Genomic DNA, 20,524 nt, shown 5'->3' with positions numbered 1-20,524 from the left:
ATCATTTTTGTTGTGACTGTGTTTTGTAATTGAGAGTGAGGGGGGAACACAGTGGGCATGAGACCCTGCTGTACATTGCGGTCACAGGATGTCTGTCCCGGCAGTCCATGTTCCACACAGCACGGTCCTACGTACCCAACAATTTTTTACTGTGTTTAGAACAGGTCAGTGCCATGGAGTACAGACAGCTGGTTCAAGCACCACAGACTGTGCCAGCTTCATGTAACATTTTAACAGGGTCTAGTATCTTCTGTGTTCTGTCCTCACTCATGGTTACAAAATTCCATCAGAAACAACAACAACAACAACAACAACAACAACAACAACAACAACAACAACAAAACAAAACAAAAACAAAAACAAAAACAAAAACAAACCCTTGGCTATAAAATAACAGTAAAATGCTGGCATTTGTTATCGTGTACACTTATTAATCTTGTTGACATTTCTTTGACCTAGGCAATATTGCTATGACGCTAACAACTTGCTGAAACCATGAAGTTTATATACTGTGAAATGAGTGAAAACAGGTAAGCAGTTAATTAAAAGTCACTGAATTGAAAGTGATACTAAAAACAAAACTAAGAAATCCTTATGTCAACTTTTGAATTTCATGAACAAATATGGTTTTAATTGTGTCACTGGAATCAAAAAAGTATATAAATAATCACAGCACAAGAAAAATAAAAGTAACTGGAATGCGTCTTATTTTGAAAGTTCTGACCGGACGTTGCGTGTGCTCGGGTATTTGAACGCGCTGTGGAGCAGTTTCCTCAGTCAGAGCGAAAGTTGTCTCCTCCTGGAAGAGTCGGGGATCGGGACTCGCTGGTTTCCATCGCCGCTGCTTCTCACGCTTTCTCAGGAGAGATGAGGCGAAAAGAGAAGAGACTGCTTCAGTTCGCCGGGCTGCTCATAGCGGCTCTTCTTTTCCTCCCGAACGTCGGGCTGTGGTCTTTGTACCGGGACCGAGTCTTTGACAACTCACCCGGCTCGGTGGATGGTCCGGGCGGTTTGCTGTTGATACAGGTAAGGGCAGCTATGTGGTTTGAACCTTGTGTGTGTCTGTCAGCCTCGGTCCTTTGAGTGAAAGAGGCAGGGAGCCTCTTGAGGGGGTAATCTCAGATGGAGTACACACTCCCACCGTCATCCAGATATAGGATTAGAGTCTAGGAGAAGGAGGTTTCCTCACCGGCTGCAGAGTCGGGACCATGGAGAGCGTCTGAGTGCGCTCCGCTCTGCTCCGGTTCAGCACCACGGACAGCGCAAAGACTACAGCAGCTCAGGAAAGGCAAGCTCAGGTCCAGAAAATCTACAGTTTGTTTATTCATTTCAGTATTTTATCAGATTACAAAGCTTTTGGTTTGCATTTGGAAAGATTTGCAGCTGTACAATGTGAGATCCTTGGCTCCTTTTGAGAGGAACTGAGCTTCAAACAGAGGGGAGTCGTGCAGTGAGTTAGGCTGCTTCATGCTCTCTTGTAATATGATTTTAGGGTGATTTGTTACTGATAAATTGAACATTTTTAATTTCTCAAACCACCTTGATGATTTTTCCTAAACTGAACAACTACCATAAAATAGCAAATTACCTCAATGATTTGCAATATTGATTAACACGTACATGAGATATCTTAGAACGACATCTTGCCATTGTGGGCTATTGGATTAGATTGATACCTCCAAACTACTAATTTACTCTATCCGATCAGAGGAAATAAAAGTCAGTGGACTAAAAGAGGAAGTCACCACATGTAGGAGACTGTGGCTTAGAAATCTTTAGTTTTATAAAAGAAAACTTAAAAAATATATATAATTTGATCGATACCTTTCCAGTTCACCAGTGCTTTGCATCTTTTTCACATGAATAAGAGTCTGAAATGTAAACGTTCTTTTATTGATGCTTTAAATGGCTAAACCAGTACAAATTAGGGCTATGTTACAAAAAAAAAACAAAAAAAAACAAAAAACATTTCAAAGTGCTGTTATACATGGCAGAAAATGAAAGGCAGTGCCAGCTAGAGAGGTTCAAACAGTACAATGCATAGAGCTAAAAAAAATATTAATTCTGTCACAGTTATCATGACATTCATTTTCATACCCATCAAATTGTCATTAGGAGTCAGTTTTTACTCTTTGCCCGAGAAGAAATGCTACTCTAAATGTCAGATCAGATCTGCAATCCCAGCGTGAAACATCCACTTTCCCACTTTCAGAGATCTCTCAGTGATAACGAGCGTCAACTTTTCGGAGATTCACGAGTTTCCTACTTTAAAAAAAGCAAATTTTACTGCACAACATCGCCGTCACCGTGGAATCTTCACTTACTCAACCGTGATCAACCGTCACTAATATGACAACCAGCCTCAGGATCAGACGTAGACTCCCCGCTGTAAGCTTTCTCTTATTGATGCTCTCATTGATTTCCCAGTTTCCCTCTCACTGTCTCAGCAGAGTAGGCGAGAGCAGAAGATGAGAGCCAGTGATTGGGATTGATCACTGTGTCTCCTGACTGACTCTCCAGCTACATAACTGAACAGCAGCATGTGGGTCTTTTCTGCATGGTTTCTGTTAACCTCTGCAGTGCTGCGTGACAGTTCAGCGTTAGTAATTTTCCTTTGATTTTTAATGGATCATTCCCAACATTAAAACTCCTCTTCTCAGTTTTTAAATGGAGCCTATGTGGTGGACATCCTCCTCCCTCTTGTCCTTTATGGTTTGAAGAGAAGCTGCTCTGCTGCTGTAAACTAATTTGTCCTCGGGTGCTTTGTGCTGTTAGTGGAACAAATTTCATTTGATATCAACCCGAGAGAACAGTTTGCACAGATTGCTTCCAAAGCCAGCAGGATTTCAACAACATGAATGCTTACAATAAAATAAAGTCTGTCGTAATTTATGAGTGGAACTTGGTTTGAAGCTAAATATCCTGAGAGAGAGACAGAAAGTAAAAACAATCCAAACAGAATTGATTTAAATCTGATCAAAGTTATTGGCTAAAAAGGAAATGCGAAGTGAACCTTGGTTTGTTTTCTACTGCAGGGATTGATTTTATTCGACTCTGTGGGCATTTTTTTAAAGAAAGTTTTCTTTGCTTTATCCTCCTGGTAAAATGTTTCCTACAGCTCAAAAATTAACAAACAAAAACCCAGGAACCCAGAACCCAGAGCAGTTTAACTTTTTGCTCCAATAAAAGGACTGACTGTGAGTGATACTGGTTTGTTAGCTGTGGGGATGTTTTAATATGCTTTGCTCCAAAATTTGTCCCTGTGATGAAGATCTCCTCTTAGCCTGACTGAGCATCAGTCTTCTGTCCTCTGTGGGTGATTTAAAGGCAATGCACCCCTTTAATCATCATCCAAACAATCTCTTTTATCTTTTATTCTGATGTGAATCACAACTCTGTGACATCTCTGTTTAATTGGTCAGTTATTTTGAGGCTGAGTGTAACCGCCAGCCTGTGTACATGATTTTGTACGTCTTTGCAACCAAGGTTGTCCTTTGCAATGTGTTTATTGTGCATTTATGAATAACATGCATATTCATAAAAGGGATGATGATGTAAACTCTAATATTAGAAGCCATTTAAGCACAGGCATAACCTTGCACAATGAGTAATCCACCTTGGACTCTTCCACGGTTTAAAAGCATTTGTTGGCTCTTTACTTATTTATTTTTATTTATTATTTCAACATAAAGGCAGTAAGATGGACTAAATCTAGTCGTGTGTGCATCACGTTTCACTGCAAATGTGTCAAAACTTTTCTGCGTTTTCCTTAAAATTACATGAAAGTTGTTATATCTCCCCTCCTTTTTCAGAAGTGCAAACTAGTTGAAGCTTATTTGCTGTAAACAAGTTTGAAAATAAAAATCTTAATCACAGTTCTAACCAAGCAGTAACCTCTTATTTGTGAGAGTGCCACAAACTGCAGATACTTGAGTGTCCACTTGAGGCTGTCTCCAAAAGAAACCCTTGTTAAAACACATAATTGATGATTTTTCTCCCTTTGTGTGCACTGTTCGGGGTGTAATCTATTCATCACTCATTCACTTTGAAGATATTAAAGTGGTGACATGAGAGCAGTGAAATGAACAAACACATTTCTTGCCAGGGTTTAAAGAAAGTTGGGTTAAGTTTGTTTTTCCAATATGGCAACCACCATAATGTGGCTTCAGAAATCTGCTTCAGAAATTCACATGTCTGAGACTTAATTCATGTGTTTCATTATTTGACAAGGCCATTGCTCAAATAATACAAAAAAGTAAAATGAAGTTTTTTTAACTGAGCAGTCATCTCAGGAGAAAATCACTTTAGCTTAGCTTAGCTTAGCTTAGCTTAGCTTAGCTTAGCTTAGCTTAGCTTAGCTTGGCCTTGAAGAACTGTCCATCAAATTCCATGCTTGTGAAGGCTCTTAAAGCATAAAAGAGGAAAGACAAACAAACCATCAAAAACACTGTGCAATCCTGTCGCCATTATTTTACAGCAAAGTAATTTTTGTTGTGGTTGCATTTTTTAACCGTGAGTGAGGAGGGAACACAGTGGATATAAGACAGCTGTACATTGACATGTTACACCCAAGCTGTATGTGCTCCAATTAAACTACCTTCTCAGTAGTGGTATCTTAAACAAAAAAAAAAAAAAAAAAAAGTTATCGTTTACTCTGTTTTGACACCCTGTTAAAACTATTGGGCACATGGTTCATGCCATGTGAAGCACAGAAAGTTGGTCCGTGCCATGTGGAGTACAGACAGCCTATGCTCTCCCCCCCTGCAGTGTAACATATCAATGTACAGCAGGGCCTCATATCCAGTGTTCCCTCCTCACTTATGGTTACAAAAAGCTGTCACAACAAAAATTCTTTGCTGTAAAACAAGAGTGTGGCAGCATTTTATCATGAAATTTTTTTTTTACAGTGCTGTATTTAAACATAACAGGATTTTACCATTAAAATTTCTTTGTTCATTTACAGTTGTTTGTTGTAGTGCAGGTAAACACGCAGCAAAGGAAGCCAGTTTATTCTTCCCCTATCCTTCTCACTTCTACCTCAGGTAACACCAAACTTTGTTCCTCTGCTGGAAAAATGGCTGCTGGCTGGCATTTCCAACTTTTAATGGCAGAGGACAAATGAAAGAAATGACAAATGAGGAGCAGAGGAAACAAAGTGTGTGTCTGTGCTCTGTGTTTGAATGCTCCCTGTGGGCTGTTACAGCTTCACTGAACTAGATAAAAATCAATACTCTTATCCCATTCAGCCTTTTCCCACATAAGTCTTGTTAGAGACATTTGTAGCCGATATTTTCTCTCCCTTGTTGCTTTCTGTCCGCTTCGCTTGTCAACGACACAGTGCTTAAACCCTCCGAATGAGATCAGAGCGGATTTAAGGCAAACAGAACGAGCTGCAGTCTCATTCCAACAGGAACTCCCGACTGATGTAGGAGATAAAAAAGAATATAAATGAACATCAAGCTGCTCCTACAGATTGTTCTTTCATGATCTATTTACTCAGAGAGATTCATCCCAATGCTCCCTCCTCTGGAATGTTTAGTTGTTTTGCCTTCGAGCATTTAAAAGTGAGGAGACTGAAATATGAATGCCTCTTTATAACCTCTTTTCTCTCTTTATAGAGTTTATTCTAATGCCGAGTGGGAGGGAGATGTCAAAATGCAATATGAGTCTGTTAAGTTTCACAGCAGGAAGGATGCAAACATTAGAAAGTATCTGGACATCCTCCGAACTTCTTATGCTCACTCGATATTTGATCCACCACTAAACCCTCCTCTCAGTGTGTCTACAGTCAGTGTCTCAGTCATATTAGACCTGGATCCTAGATATTAGGGTGGACAGAGACCCTAAAACTACTTTAATATGCCAAAAATTTAAGTGATCCTGTTATTTTATAACAAGTAATCAAGTTCTCCTGTTGTAGGTAGCTTTTATCCTGAAACACATGTGGTAGAAGGAGCTCTTTGGGTTTTTATGGCCCTTAATAGGAGAGTGTTGTCTAAAGTTAATAAATTAAAGTGAAAAGCCAACAATGGTCCACGGACCTGTAGTAACAGCCAGTTTGTTTGTCAACACTTTGAGAATCAGCGCCGAATTCTTTTGTGCGTCACTGGCAGTATTTTTCCCTCCAGCAACTGTTGCCTGCTGTGATGGTGGTGACGCTCAGCAAACCCCATCAGCTCAGGGAAGCCTTCACCATCCAAAACACTTTATGGGAGCAGATCTTCAGTCACAGTTTTCTAAATTAGCGAGCTGATCTTCTTCGCTGTCTGTCTCTGCTGTTTTGTCATTGTGCTTTGACAGCACGTGGCTCCATTTCTGTACCACCAGAATAATTCACTGTAAAAAAATTCACTGTAAGAAAACGCAGGCTGCAGAGATGGACAGTAATTTCCTATTTGGAAAACAGCCTGGCTTTATACCCACTACATTTTTCCACAGTAGGCTACTGTATTTACACATATTTTTTTCTGTTGAAAATTCCTGTTAAATTAACAGTTATTTGTTTCACTTTACTAAAAAATACCGTAATAATGAGAAACAACAGTGATGTTGTTATTTGTATTTTTTTTTAACCAAATGAACCAAACGTCATCTGAAAAGTAGCTTGTGTTATAATTTGCCTCCAGCCAAAAATAACCACAGACTGGTTTCACGCAGAGTCTCACTTGTTGCCCTGTCATGTTCAGTTGAAGTTGCATTAATAACTCCTCTTCATGGGAGCATTGAGGTTTCAGAGTAGAGATTTTCCTGAGACTGAAAGGCCTTTGACTGTTCAGGTTATGACTCTTGAAGCTTGTCCGTTTTGTGTTGTGGTGACGCCTCAGATTATACTCTTTAGCAGCAGCAACATTTTCGTTTGGGGCACACAGGTGCTGTATATCTAAAAGTCTGCACACATACTTGTCAGTCCATTCTTACTCAAAACTTCTCTGCATTCAGACATTTTTTGAGCTCTAATATATTCAGAAGGCCTTTGTCCTGCCGCTCTTCTCCAAAACCTACCACCCTGCATCTGACATTGATGAACAGCCTGACAGCCTCACAAATATGAACCCTACAACATTCAGTCGCCTCCTGGTGGCTTTCTGGAGTACAGGTAATATGAGTGACTCTTGCAAATACTGAACAATAACATTAAGCTGGAATGGGAATGAATATATCAAATGATAATATATAGAGGAAACAATACCAATTTATTTCACATGTATCTTGCCCACACAGGGTCTGAAAAAATGCTGGCCCTTGGACAAAGTCGATCACCTCTGACATACAATATCTTTTACAGCATATTATTATCGTCCCTCTTGACTAAAACACTCCCACACCTCACTGATCCTGGTCACATGGTGCATGTAAGCTAGCCAAGTTACAGTACATTAGGTGACAATAACTCCATAATGATTTCCACAACAAGTACTCGAATATTCTTCCACCTGCTTTTTCTTTTTACTCTAATGTTGTTGGGTTAGGCTTCCCTTAGTAGACACTAGAAATCCTCATCGCTGAAATCACCATCTCTGCTTTTCAAACAACCAACCCTTTGCTCTTGCTTCCTGCACCTTGACCTTCTTCCTCTTGTTTCATCCATATCGGAAGCTTTCAGAGGATTTAAACATCTCTGATGAGGGTAAAGGCTGATGGATTTGAAGCTTTTTTTTTTTAGAGGAATAATGGCCTGAATCAGATGAACTTATTGGTGACTGTGGTTACTGTGTCCTGTGTATGAATAGAGTAGTGGTTCGGACTCTGCATTATAAAAGTTTGATTGTTTAAAGAGAGACATAGATTTTTCTCAGTCTTATTTATAAACCAGTTTGGCTGATTGTCTTTAAGCAGCACAGTGACAGTCTCTGTTTCATGTTCTCCTTCTCCCCATGAGCGAGTAAACAGACAGTGTTGATTTGTGTAGTAAAAGCAAAGAACAACCCGTCTCTCCTCTTCAGCTCAGCTCAGGCTGGAGCCAAGCAGAGTAACCCTGCTGGAGATGCACAGTATGGAGGGCTGCTAGAGGGACACATCTGTCCCAAAAAGATCCTCAGCACGAGCTGAAGCTCTGAAGCAACAGAGTGAGTCAGCGGAGTCAGGATGAGAGAGAAAGGACTGCAGGGTAGCCTCTCCGCTGCCGTCCGTCACGTGACTGAGAGAACAGCTCTGTCATGTTTACACGGACAATATTTCTTCACACTGATTGAAATCATTCATGTTTACATGGCGTGATAGTTAATTGGGTTTGGTGTTTACATTCAGCCAATAATTTAATCAGACCAGCTGTGTCTCATGAGGAGAAGAAATGTTGGTCCACTATCCTCTTCTGGTTCATGTAAACACATGTTATAGAGCTGGACAACAGGAGTATTTGTTGTAGAAGGGCTATTTCACTGAATCATTGCCATTTGTACCCTCACCAAAATGTATAGATGCATGATACAATTATTTGTAAAATATATTTTGTATTAAGCCAAGTGTCTTGCACATTGGTGGGTACTTCACCAGTGAGTGAAGTAGATCACTAAACTAGTAACAAAGTGAAACCCCTACAACAAACTTTGATGCTGGGATTGAAAGGATCTGAGAGAATTTAAAGATGCTATGAGGAGGATCTGTTTTAATTGCACTCTCTCGCCACCTTGTGGTCCGGAGTCTCTGCACTCAGTCGTAAATTACTTTTGGTGAGGTGTGTGTTTGTTTTGGAATTAAAATGAGATCGGATCAAAACAAATTTTCTTTGTTCAAGACATCTTTTTACTGGATACGACGCGCTGAGGTAAGGGACTCATCGGTACAATTACGTGGTGCTACGGTTTAAAATGTGACATCAAGCTGGCTTTATGTTAGTGACATCAGCAACCTGGTGCTCCGATGTATATGTAGGCTAACGTGACAAGTTAACGCTGTCAGTTTTTAAGTAGTTTATTAGCCGTTTATATTAAGTGCAGCTGGCAGCCCGGTGCTCTACGACATGTCCATACTATGTAACGTTAGTAAATCCTGGTTAGCTATGTCCTGCCAGTCAACTACCAAGCAGAGCTAATGTAACCTCACTCTTCATTTTATTGATAGACTCTCAAGTTTAAACAGACCACTGCAGAATAACTGCTGCATATGTGGGTTGGAATGAACATTAGCACAAACAGCTTAGCCCCTGTTTTATAGTGATACAGCCCGAGCTAAAGGATAATTAGCCTTTAGCTTGGACTGTATTGCTCTCCAGTTTAATTTCCCCTACTCTTCTGTCCCTTTTCTGTGTGACAGTTAGGCTCCTGTGTCCACCATCACTACAGAATTAGTCACAGAAATTGTTTTTAGCAGAGAAAACACAGGTCTCTGTGTTTAATCTCTTCTCTCTACTAAACCTCACCAGCCGGTGTGGTGTTGGTGGTCGACTCAAACTGGAAGCTAAGAAGTAGCAATTTAAAATAACCTGTAACCACAATTTATTGGTACTGATAATCTCAATTTAAAGTGGGAATTACAATGAGACATATATCTAGAAGAGAGACTTTTTCAAGATCACTTTCAAACTCCTTACAGCCCCTTTAAGGTTGAAAATAAAAAAAGGCCTTAAATTATTCCTTGATTGATGTCGCACCAAATCACCACCTTAAAGTGATACTCCGGGATGGAACAAGTTGGGTCCTATCACAAGGTTTAGGGCAGAAATTACCCCTACAGCAGTGTTTTTGTGCAGTAGAAGCCCAGGGCGCACGCACCAAACAACCCCTCCCTGCTTGTCTGCTGGTTTCCTGTGCATTCAGATGGGACCAATTTTTACTTGACCAAAAACACAAATAAATGGACTCCCACCGAAAAAATCTGATATCGGTCTGCATTCACGCTTTATTCAGAGAATTTTCAGTGCGTTACTTTTACACAAAAACAGCACTAAATAAGGCTCTAGTTCTCATTGTGTTGTAAAACAGCGCTACCTCCACTGCAGAGCCACAGCTGGCTACGAGACGCTTGCTGCTTAGTGTATCAGTCCGCGCGCGGCGTGCCAGATATAAACAAACGCAGGTAGTCTGCCAGGACGAAGAGACACAATGAGAACTAGAGCCTTGTTTAGTATTTCTGCCCTAAACCTTGTGATAGGACCCAACTTGTTCCATCCCGGAGTATCACTTTGAGATGCTTTCCAAAACCTTAGCGGGTCAAGACCTGTGGAAATAAAAAAATACACAGGTCAAAGCCCTATCACTAAAGTCCAACTCAAATCAAAGTGTAAAGATATTTATTGGACGTCTGGTATCTGGAGCTGGTTTCTGCAGAGACTCTGGCAGCCTGTCCCATTCATCAGCTTTGCCTCCAGCTGTGAAGCTGCTCTTTAAACGTGCAGCTCCAAGCCTCAGTTCTCAATGGCCACCATATGATATTTTCAGGCTATTATTCCCTTGCCTTCCTCTCCCTCTGGCATGATAATTAGGAGCTTATTTGAAGAGCTCGAATGAGTTTGGACCAGATCCAGTGCAGGCTGTGATCCCAGCAGTGCCCATTCGGCTGTGAATTACCTCCCCATCAAACCATTTATATCTCAAGTTTTAATACGTTCGCCTCTTTGTGAGGGGAAATCTCACACATCATGTTGAGGGGTATAAACTCAGGTATCTGTGTTTTTAAGGAGTTGTAATAATAACCTTTAAGCTGCACAGCTTTCTGCAGTCAGGTGTGAGCAGCTGATAGCAGACTGCTTTTAGCTGGAGGTGTGCTGCTGCTGCTGATCCCGCTCTCTGTGCAATAGGGAGCTGTTTTATTTATATATAGCTGACTGTATATCTGTCCTATTTGTGTGGGGCTCTTGAGGAGCTGTTTCTTGATCTTTTGGCTGTTGTTGTGTTTGTTTACCACGCATATATAAACACACTGAACCAAGCAGATTTAAAGCCTGCGAGCTGTAAAGCTGAAGGGCTACAAAGAGAGTGAAAGTGCAGCATATGGCCAAACTTGAGATGCCTTTACATTACTCATCTTAATCCAAGAGCATCAATCTGCAGCTTTAAATCTTTCTGTCACTGTTTTTGTAACCTGGTTGCAGTTTTTGCTGTCGTGTTGGCTGAATGTCTTGTCTTTTCTCTCTGACTTCATGCGGCTCTCTGTGGGGTTAGTGGAGAAAGTCCTGCTCTGGATTCAATAATCCAAATCAAAACAAAAACTCTAATCTGGATTTGTCTCCACTTTTTGATCCTCTATTGGATTTTCATAGAAGCAGCAGGCATTCAAAGAACTGCAGACATATTTGTAAGAGCAGTGCTCACATTACAATCTGTCCATATCTCAGCAGGGATCAGGGCCGGCGGGGGGGCAGAGGACTACCCGAGTGCCGGCCCCCTCTCTGCTCCTCTGCCCACTCTCTGCCTCTCAGCGGGACTCTGGGTAATGACTCTTTTTGGATGATAATGGGGTGTGCTGTGGCTTCACTGGGCTCCTCTGAAGAGGGGTTATGGAGTGCTTCGCTGTAGGAGCCTCCGCCTGGAGGTCTTCTGCCTGAAGCACATACGTCTGTCTGTGGCAGGATGGAGAACAGACGCCCAAAGCGATTAGCATCTGTACCATCAAAGAGCCGCTCTGCCCTGGAGAGACTCTGCTTCTGGTTTCTGCTGCTTCCCTGCAGCAATAACTCCATGTTACAGAAGCCTGACTGCAGTTTAATTACACCCATGCGTGCAGAATAACCCAAGCAGCTGGATTACGTTTTCTGCATTTCTGGTGCTGACAATGACCAACAGATTGCACTTGTTTTTGCATCAGCACAGCTGGATTGTTACAATTTTTTTTTTTTTTTTTTTTTTTTTTTAGCAACAATTCATCCTTGAACCACCTGCAATTGGTCTGAATGTTGCAGCTAAGGTGCTAAAAAAAAAAAATCTTTGAAAGAGTCTCATGGTACCCTCATCCTCATGTCCAGTCAGAGTCACAATCCAGTCCAAACTTCTTGTCTTCGTCAGTAGGGCAGCGTTGTGTGGGCAAGCAGATACTGCTGAAGCTTGGTGACTCAAACAGGACTCTGAGGTCCTCTGATCAATGTTAAGCTGTGTTTCAACCTCAGGGTCCAGGGGCTTTCATTTCCCGTGAATATTCCCCAGAACTAAACTCACCATAGAAGAAGACAGCCAAGCCGTGCATCACCACAGCTAGCTTTCCAGGATGGAGGATATTTAGCCTATGCTGGTTTCTCTGGTGCTTTATTTCACTGCTGGTGGATTTGTTGACTCTTGAAAGGAGACGAGCTCTAGAGACAAAGCTATTGAAAGCTGGTCGAAGCCGTTTCTTAAAGCTCCAAACAGCTTGGAGCGGACAAAAAGGGGACTGAGCACCCCCCCATCTGAAGCATAAAGACAGTGGAGATGGAGCTGTGCATGAGCTTCAAAGAAGCCTGCTGAGAACATTGTTTAAGAGTTATTAAGCCAAGTCCATCACACCTGGGGGTCATCATATTGTGGGTGGAGGGAGAGGGGGAATAAAAACACTGTGGCTGCTCCACCAATCAGAAACAGTCCTTGGATCTCTGCAGAGTACTACCCCCCCCCCCCCCCCCCCCCCACATAGGGCCGTTTTCAGGGGTGAATTTATCCCCCAGAACTAAATTTCTTACTGAGTCTTGAAGGTCAAAATGTACGTAGTTCTAGGGGAAAGTTCATTTCATCCAAAGCTTTTGCTGGTTTTTCACTGGACCAGGCTCAAAGGAGACTGTGCATCTTTGTTTGTCCTAAACTATGGACATGTAGAGTTAATAATTTTGATAGCATGGACATTTTAAATTGCTGTCTGCTTTTAAGCCATTTGTCTGCTTTTTATCACCTCTTTGCTATCTCTGTTTTGACATTTGGTCTTTTTTTTGGTTTATTCTGAGGCACTTTGTGATCTCTTTTTGAGATCTCATATTATATGCTTTCAAAGAAACGCTGAGAGGAGTTGTTACTCACTGGTCAAAAGTGACCTGACGTATTTATTAATCCTGTACAGTCCCTCACTTTCTCCTGGACTCTCTGATCTGTACCAGGTGTATGAAACCTGAGCTGACATTTTTTTGCACTTCTGCATTAATGATCAAGAAATTTTTTATTGAGTATTCAACCCGAACACAGAAGTATTTCAAGGACATGTTTTCTGACAGTCATATGGTAGTTAGAACTTCTTTTCTTTAAGGACTTTTGGAGAGAAACTGAGAGCTCTCCAAACAGATCTAAATCATTTCTGTGTGACAAACTGGGCAGCCTGTAAACCTTTTAAAGCATCTTCCCTGGCACTGAAAATGGACATATCTGGTGCTTTCATTTTACATATTTTTGACTGCATTGAGATAACAATGCTGCCCTCTAAATGGTTGAAATGTTTATAGAGAAGGGGTTTTTATCGGTTTAGGTTGCTCATTCATATTAAGACAACCAAACAATCGAAATAGAAGCTTTCAGCAGAATAACTTGTCAGTTAAAGCAGTGGAAGCTTAAATTGCAGGTCATATGTTGTTTGCAGGATGTCAATCAGCTGTTCACTGATGGTAAAGATTATGTTTTCAGTCCTTACCTCCCAGATATTTTCAGTTTGTTCCTGTTCATATGGAGATAAGACATATGTTGGCTGTGTCTGGTTAAAGTGACATACATCCACTCCACCAGAGACAGCCTCACTAAAACACCTCTTACTTGTTTTTCCTGCAGACTCTCTCACTCTGAGTTTAGCTGTTATGACTATTTTCTGTTTATGTTTCCACCTTAAGACTGGTCAATTAGTTAGAGTTTAAATTTCCACTGAGATGACTCAGGAATGAGTCACATTAAAACATCTGTTGTTAAATTGTGAGGCTGTTATACTTGTGAGATTTCTCTGTCTAAAACATGATAGTCATCAATATTCAAGGCAGCAATGAAACATTTCCAGCCTCTTGTCTGACTTTCAAATGGTCAGTCCTGACCCTCCTTCACCCCTCTCCTCCTCCAGCTCCTCTTGGGCTGCTCTGAAGCAGGAGCAGGTCAGTTTGTCCATGCTGGAGTTTCTTGTTCTCCAAGGAGGCAGCGAGGGATTTGTGAGCCTCTGGCACAGATTGACTTGTCTGTGAAGTGGCTGAAGGTGGAGGAGGGAGAGCAGAGGGATGAGGTGAAATGGAAAAGACAGGTAATTGTGTCTCTGGGGGTTTTGAGGTGGATTTGTCTGATCTGACAGAGCAGGAAAGGAAAAAAAGAGAGGAAGAGCTTCACCTCTCTTCACTGTGCAGGTGGAGAGGAAAAAGAAAAGAGGTGTATTGACCCAAGGTGGTCTGAGTCGTCCTCTTCAGAGAGTGAGTGGGCAGCTCTGTTCTTATCAGACTTACAGCTCTGCCTGTAAAGCCAGATTCTCCCCTACACCACACAATGACGGTGAAATAGGAGCCTTCTTGTTCTGTGCTCATCTTTGTTAAGCAACAGCAGATCTGAGAGGAGCTGAGGGAAGAATCAGGTAGCTTCTTTTCAAAAGTGTCTGCAAGAGAGAAGATACAAATGTTCCCAGAGGTCTTTATAATTGTTGGTTTGAAACTTTGTAAGTCTGCATTTGGATCTTCTTCTGTGCAACATGTGGTCTAACACCACCAAAACCTCAGCTGCTTTCTTGAGACTTTGCATTTTGCTTTTTCCCCACTTAAAGTTTACCCAAACTCCAAACTGCATCTGCCATAAAATTTCCTCTTTTCCAATAGCGTTCCTCTTTTCATTCGCTCTGACAGATGATGTCATTTTGGCCCTAACCTTACCAAATTTAAGAGAAGACTGTGCAATATCCTTAAAAAGCACAAAGAACAAACTGTCATTGCTCAATGCGAAGACTGAGAGGAAGGTTTGTTGCCTGTGGAATACAGATTTTATTAGGTTAGAAGAAGTTTGGGAAATTTATCTTTGGAATCATATTATGTCCTAGAACATTTCCCCCCAACCCAAGAGAAATCTGTAAAAAGAAAAAGGAGTTTTATGAGTCTTATGAGCCATCTCATTTTTACAGATCAAAACGTGATCTGTTTTGTGATTTAAAGCTGACTTCTGCAAAGAAACACTCTATGTGGTTTCATGTTTTTACACTAAAATGTAGACTTGGCGTTTTGCTTTGACACAACATGACAGTGGGGAGCTTATTGAAGGTGACATAGCACAAAGAACCTGACAGCAGCCACTAAAACCTGACATTTTAACCTTTCCTGTTTCACCAATTCTCTGCAAAGTTTTCTGATGTGAAGGTACGAGTCAGACCTCTGAGGTCGCTGGCATTTTGTTCTGATTTCGCTGTCACTTTTGTCGGAGGAGAAATTGTTCTTCCCCCAGTGTCATAACGGTCTCAGAAGAATAAAAGAAAGGCCACAAAGCTCGCTGAGGTAGCTCTTTGCAGGAAAGGTGACGCCTCAGAGGTTAGCATGGCATTTCTGTTCATTGTGTTTTCATTGTGAAGACCTTTTCAAGCCTGGTCAGGAGCAACATGCGGGACACTTTCAGGAACCAGAGGGACACAACAGGGATTTCAGGAATGTAATGCAATACAAAGAGTGAATGAACTTTTTGTTTTTTTTCCTCAGTATGGGGAGCTAACGAGTGCCTGTTTGTCACCATGAGACATACAGACAATATCTTATCCTTAAAATAAGATCCAGTCAGCTGCAGACCTGTTGCTATAGGAAAGATAAACATGTTGTACTCTAACATTCTCAAGGCTGTCTCTTTGTCTGCTTCAGTGTCCCTATGAATAAGGCACCCTTTGATATCTGTTGTCTCTCTTTTCAAAAAAAAAAAAAATGGTCCAGCAGTTTTAAGGTCACCTCTGTTATCATTCAGTTTTGAGGTAGGCCAGGTCTCTCACAATACCCTCAAGTATCCTTGTTCTTATTTTCTGCCATATGTTTGGTCTCAGGGAAAAATATTCAGTCCTGTCTTAGCAGATATGGGGAAACACATCATGGTATTAAAAACATCATAAATATGAAGGACTGTCCAGGATGAGAGCACACAGCTCAGCTCCGACTGAAGATGGCAGCTTCTCTCAGTCACAGTTAGGTGCAAAACTGGAGCTCAGAGCTGCAGAACTTTGTGGATGTTTTTGCACATTAATGTTGTTACTCTATTATTTGTGATTTCGTCCTTGAGATGGAGCACACAGTTGTGAAAGGTGATGCACAATTCTCTGTTATGTGTTTCAGGGGAGTGTCACCTTAAATTGTGTGTAACTGAATAATCCCATAGACTGCATGTTGTTTAAATCATTATGGTATGGAAACAGTCACACTTGGATGCCTAAAAAAAACTATGCACAAGAAAAAGCTGTTTGGCACTGGCAGAGAAGATTTACTGAATGTTTCATGGCTTGAACCCTCAAACTCAGCTTTGCTGCCTGTTCAACAAATTCTGGTTTCATACAAATGTGGCTATATTTGAGTTCCTTTACCAGTTTACTTACTGTATTGCATTCAATGAGTCTTTTTTATGAAGTTTTATCTCAAAGTCTTTTCCCAAAAAATTGTCTTGAGAGGGCTCTTAACATTAGTAGGGTCTTATACTCTGGTCAATACGGTAAACACCATGAACTTTTTTTTTCTTCCCAGAAAACTGTCAAACTGCACTTGGGTGGCATGAAACTCTGCTCTTAAACTCCTTAGATTCCTAGTACCAGATGAAACAGAGCCTTGTGTTTACAGTTATCAGCGTGTAGAGAAACCCGGCGTGACAGATACCCTAGCTGAGCAACAGTTACTGAACTATTTTGGGACCGTCACTGTTTGGAGGACAGTTTTTGCCGATGGTCAGCTTCTAACTGCCTCTGTCCATGGTACTGGAACAGTAAACATGTTTTTTTTCTGCCTTCTGACCATATTTCACTTTCATTTCTACACACACGCACAAAAAGAAACAGTGAGGAATCCTTAAAGAGACAGTGAGGGGAACTTGGGATGTTTATCTGCACCCTGGGATGAGCAAACATTAGATAAATGGACTTTTAATTAGTTGAGTGATTGCTCATGCAAGTGAAATTTCCCTCTTACTGTATCATAACTGTCCCTTTTCTTTATAAAATATAAGTTCCCACTGAGGTTTGTCCATTACCTGACTCCTCACTTTATAATAAATATCTGACAAATTGGCAGCAGATAAAAAAACAGACCACACGCCATGTGCCGGAGCTCCTGTTGCTCTCTATTAGCTTGTTTTCGCTGCACCTTGAATATTGATGGAGTAGAAAAGTGCCCAGAGCTCAAATTTGTTTGCAGCAGCGTGAAGCCTCGTCTCTGTGATAATGGCCATTAGGAAGCAGCAGCAGAGTGCCCAGCGGGGAGGCACAGAAAGCTACACTGAAAGCAGACTAATGATGAGTGTGTTTACTGCTTTTATTTTGCTGTTTTCACAATATTGATGCCACTTACCTGAGCTTTCATGAGGTGAAAGGTAGTGTGGTTGAAAAAACACAATATAGTCCCACAGCAGGGGGGGTATTCTCTGTTATTCAGAATCCTCACACACATGTTGCTGGTAGGATTGGATCTCTTTGGAGTGTTGAGTTAGAGATAGAAGGTCGGGCATCACAAGGGGCTGCAGGTGAGTCTCTAAAAGGCAGGAGATAAGTGATACTTAGGTAAGCTAAAAGGTTTGTTTGGAGCTTTTTGTGAACACCTCATATTAGCAAGACCTCCTCTATTCAACCAGCTCCTCATTTTTGTGGATGTAATTTAGCACCGTTCGGACAGTCCACAGTGCAGCTCTTTGTAATTGAGATGAGCTGTTAGCCTCTTCAACTAGGTGCCAAACTGGGGCAAATGGCCCAGATCTGCAGAACTTTGTGGGTGTTTTGCACTTAAATACATTAGAGTAGTTTGTGATTTAGTCCTTGAGACTATGCACAACTCTCTGTGTCATAAGTAGCAGTATACCATCCAGTTTTTAGGGGCTGAATTCTCAGTTTGAAGAACAAAAAGTACATCCTTAAAAAATAAAAGGTTTCCCCCTTAGCGGTGCACTGGTGTGATGCAGAATGGCATTTAACTCCAATCAGATGCATTGAAATAAGTTGAGTTGGAATGGATTTGCCTCCATGGTTGGGAGGAAATGGGTGTTCCACCAGAACGCCGGGCTAATGTGGTGTCCGCTCTCATTTTGTGCATGTTAGTGTTGAGCGATTACGACAGCTTTTCTGGGAGTTATATTCCCCCGGCTGTTTGTTCCCTGCAAGGTCCTCTACATCTGCTGGCACAGTCGCTTCATTTTAGCTGGAAAACACACGGACAGACCCTCGCCTCCTGTCAGGTCCTCGTGTGACACAGTTAGAGGAGAGGGAATCAGAGGAGAGCATGAGGACATGAGATCCTTTTACTTACAGAGAGAGCTCAGATTTAGCTTTGCTTTTAGTCTTTAAATTCAAAGTTAGCTCACAGTTTACTCTGGCTGACCTCAAACAGTTTTGGATAAATCTCCACGATGCTCTGAAACACTTCTGTCTGATGCAATGACCTGGACTACTTTATAATGACTGCATTTCAGTTGGTCCAAAGTAACTTCTTGAAAACAAGTAAATATGACAACGACTTCTGTGTCTACAACACTCAGCAGCAGATAAGAAAATGCAAGGTTATTTCAACAAAGCTAAACCTTTCTCCGTTCATGTTATTCTTGAGAAGTGCTTCTTGTGGATGGTACCTGTCTGAATCCATGTTGGTTCTGGTTAGATGCTTGCTCCGGTCAAATTTTGATGCCAAGCTGATGATGTCCAAAATCTTTAACCCTTAGCTTCCTCTGCAAAAACTCCTTTCAAACAGATTCATTTTGAGATGTTTACCTGAATTTCCTTTTTAAAACCCCACCCCACCCCTCACTCAGCAAGTCCAGTCTTAAACTTTCCCCCCCGCTTTATATCCACACCCTCAAGGGAAATGATTTGCGTCGAGAATATGACAGATTATTTTTATTAATTTATCACGGATATGCAAAGCTTTCTGATAACTAGTAACTATTTGTTTGCCCAGCAATGATAAATTTAAGGAAGCGAAGTATCAGTGAAAGACAGAAAAAAGGAGCAAACAACATATTTAAAAAGGAGTGAGTAGAAGCAAAGCTGGTTTCCCCTCACTCCTTTGGCCAAACATAAATTATTTTTATGTAGTCTTGAATGTTTTACGCCACATACACTTTCTTGTACTGCTGCTTTGACTCTGAAATCTCATTCGGGGACTGATGAAGTACATTTTATTCTATACTATTCTATTTTATTCTATTGAAAATGATTTTGAATTTGGTCCCAAATGATCTTTTTCATCTTGTCCACATGTATGAATTATTTTCCCTGCAGTGTTGAGCTGTTTCTGGTTGTAAAAAAAACTGACAGAATATGTTAATTTTCTCCATACTGACTGAATTAAACAGCATAAAATTGCAGCAGTGAAATTAAATATGAAGTGTGTGCTTCATATTTATAGATGGGCTCTGTTGTCTCTGTGATGTTTGGCAAACTGAAGCTAAAAACAATGAAGAGCAGCTGCTTCAGACACTTAACGCTCCCGTTTCCTGCTGTAGCGCTCCGTCTGACTGCATTATGGCATGTGCTAACATAACAGCCTGCTTAATATCACTCCATGCAATCAGACGTGTCGTTTGTGTTAACATTATTTCACTAATTGTATCCTCCCTGGGAGCTAATTACTTTACCGATGTGCTGTGATCCCATAACGTCTCCAGTCGCTGAAAGTCATTTCCAAAGCTGAGAGGATTTCATAAATGACTGCTTTTGCATTTTAATGCCGAGGAGAATGGAACAGCTCATGGTGATGAGGCTTTTTGCATTTCTGTGTGTGTGTATGTGTGTGTGTGTGTTAAGCGATGGTGACATTTTCCAGCGTCCTACCAATAAAAAACAGATTTTCTGTCCCTTTGTGTAAACTCCCAGCTGTCGTGCAGATTTTGGCTGACAGCCTGGAGGAAACTGAGGAAGATAAAAATCTGTTGTTTCTCTTCAAGTATGTGAGTTAGTCAAAAAATGAGCTCTGTCTTTCAGGATGGCTCTTCACTCCATTAAAAGCCAAAAACAAGAATATGTGCTCTCTCACAGGTCCAACTTTATTAGTGAATACCAAGGTGACTTCTCTGTTTGGATTTCAAGAGGAAGTTAAAAAAGTGGACAAAAAGCTTCATGTCACTTCTTTATTTCTGATATTGATCAAGTTTTGTGGGATAAGGTCATCATGCTCTTTTTTTGTGGTTGTTTTGTTTCCATTACCTGACAGTCTAAGCAGCCAAATAAAGCATGATGGGAGTGTTTGATGTTTAATTTTTTGTGTCCTCAGGGTTTGAACCAGGTGAGGCGAGTTGCTCAGCTGGGACTGGATGGAGTGAGACGGATCGACTGGCACGACTACGAGGCCATGAGGAAGGATGCTGCTCGGTCAGGTGGGTCCTCACTGTTTGCTGAGGCTGCAGATTTGTTTGGGCGAGGTAAAGGAGAGCATCTGCTCAGGCCACACAGACACATACACGCTTACACACTTTCACACACAGACACTTCTTTTCTTCTAATTTCTTCCAAGTGAGTTCCTCGC

The 20,524-nt window shown here is 41.3% G+C and overlaps 1 protein-coding gene across 2 annotated transcripts in view; it reads left to right on the top strand.

Annotated features, from left to right (window-relative positions):
* Positions 1-791: 791 nt before the first annotated feature.
* The window catches only part of LOC141791385 (polypeptide N-acetylgalactosaminyltransferase 10-like), a 92,181-nt gene continuing 72,448 nt past the window's right edge, over positions 792-20,524 (top strand). For both annotated transcript variants that reach the window (XM_074671807.1, XM_074671806.1), the window contains exons 1-2: positions 792-1,026; positions 20,273-20,375. In XM_074671807.1, the coding sequence (XP_074527908.1) occupies positions 868-1,026; positions 20,273-20,375 (262 nt within the window). In that variant the 5' untranslated portion in view covers positions 792-867. The remainder of the gene's footprint in view (positions 1,027-20,272; positions 20,376-20,524) is intronic.

The sequence above is a fragment of the Halichoeres trimaculatus genome, unplaced genomic scaffold (assembly GCF_033239565.1).
Source record: "Halichoeres trimaculatus isolate MK-OKI-2021-1 unplaced genomic scaffold, fHalTri1.1 fHalTri1_scaffold_6, whole genome shotgun sequence".
NCBI lineage: Eukaryota > Metazoa > Chordata > Actinopteri > Labriformes > Labridae > Halichoeres > Halichoeres trimaculatus.
This window is presented reverse-complemented; position numbering and strand designations above follow the sequence as displayed.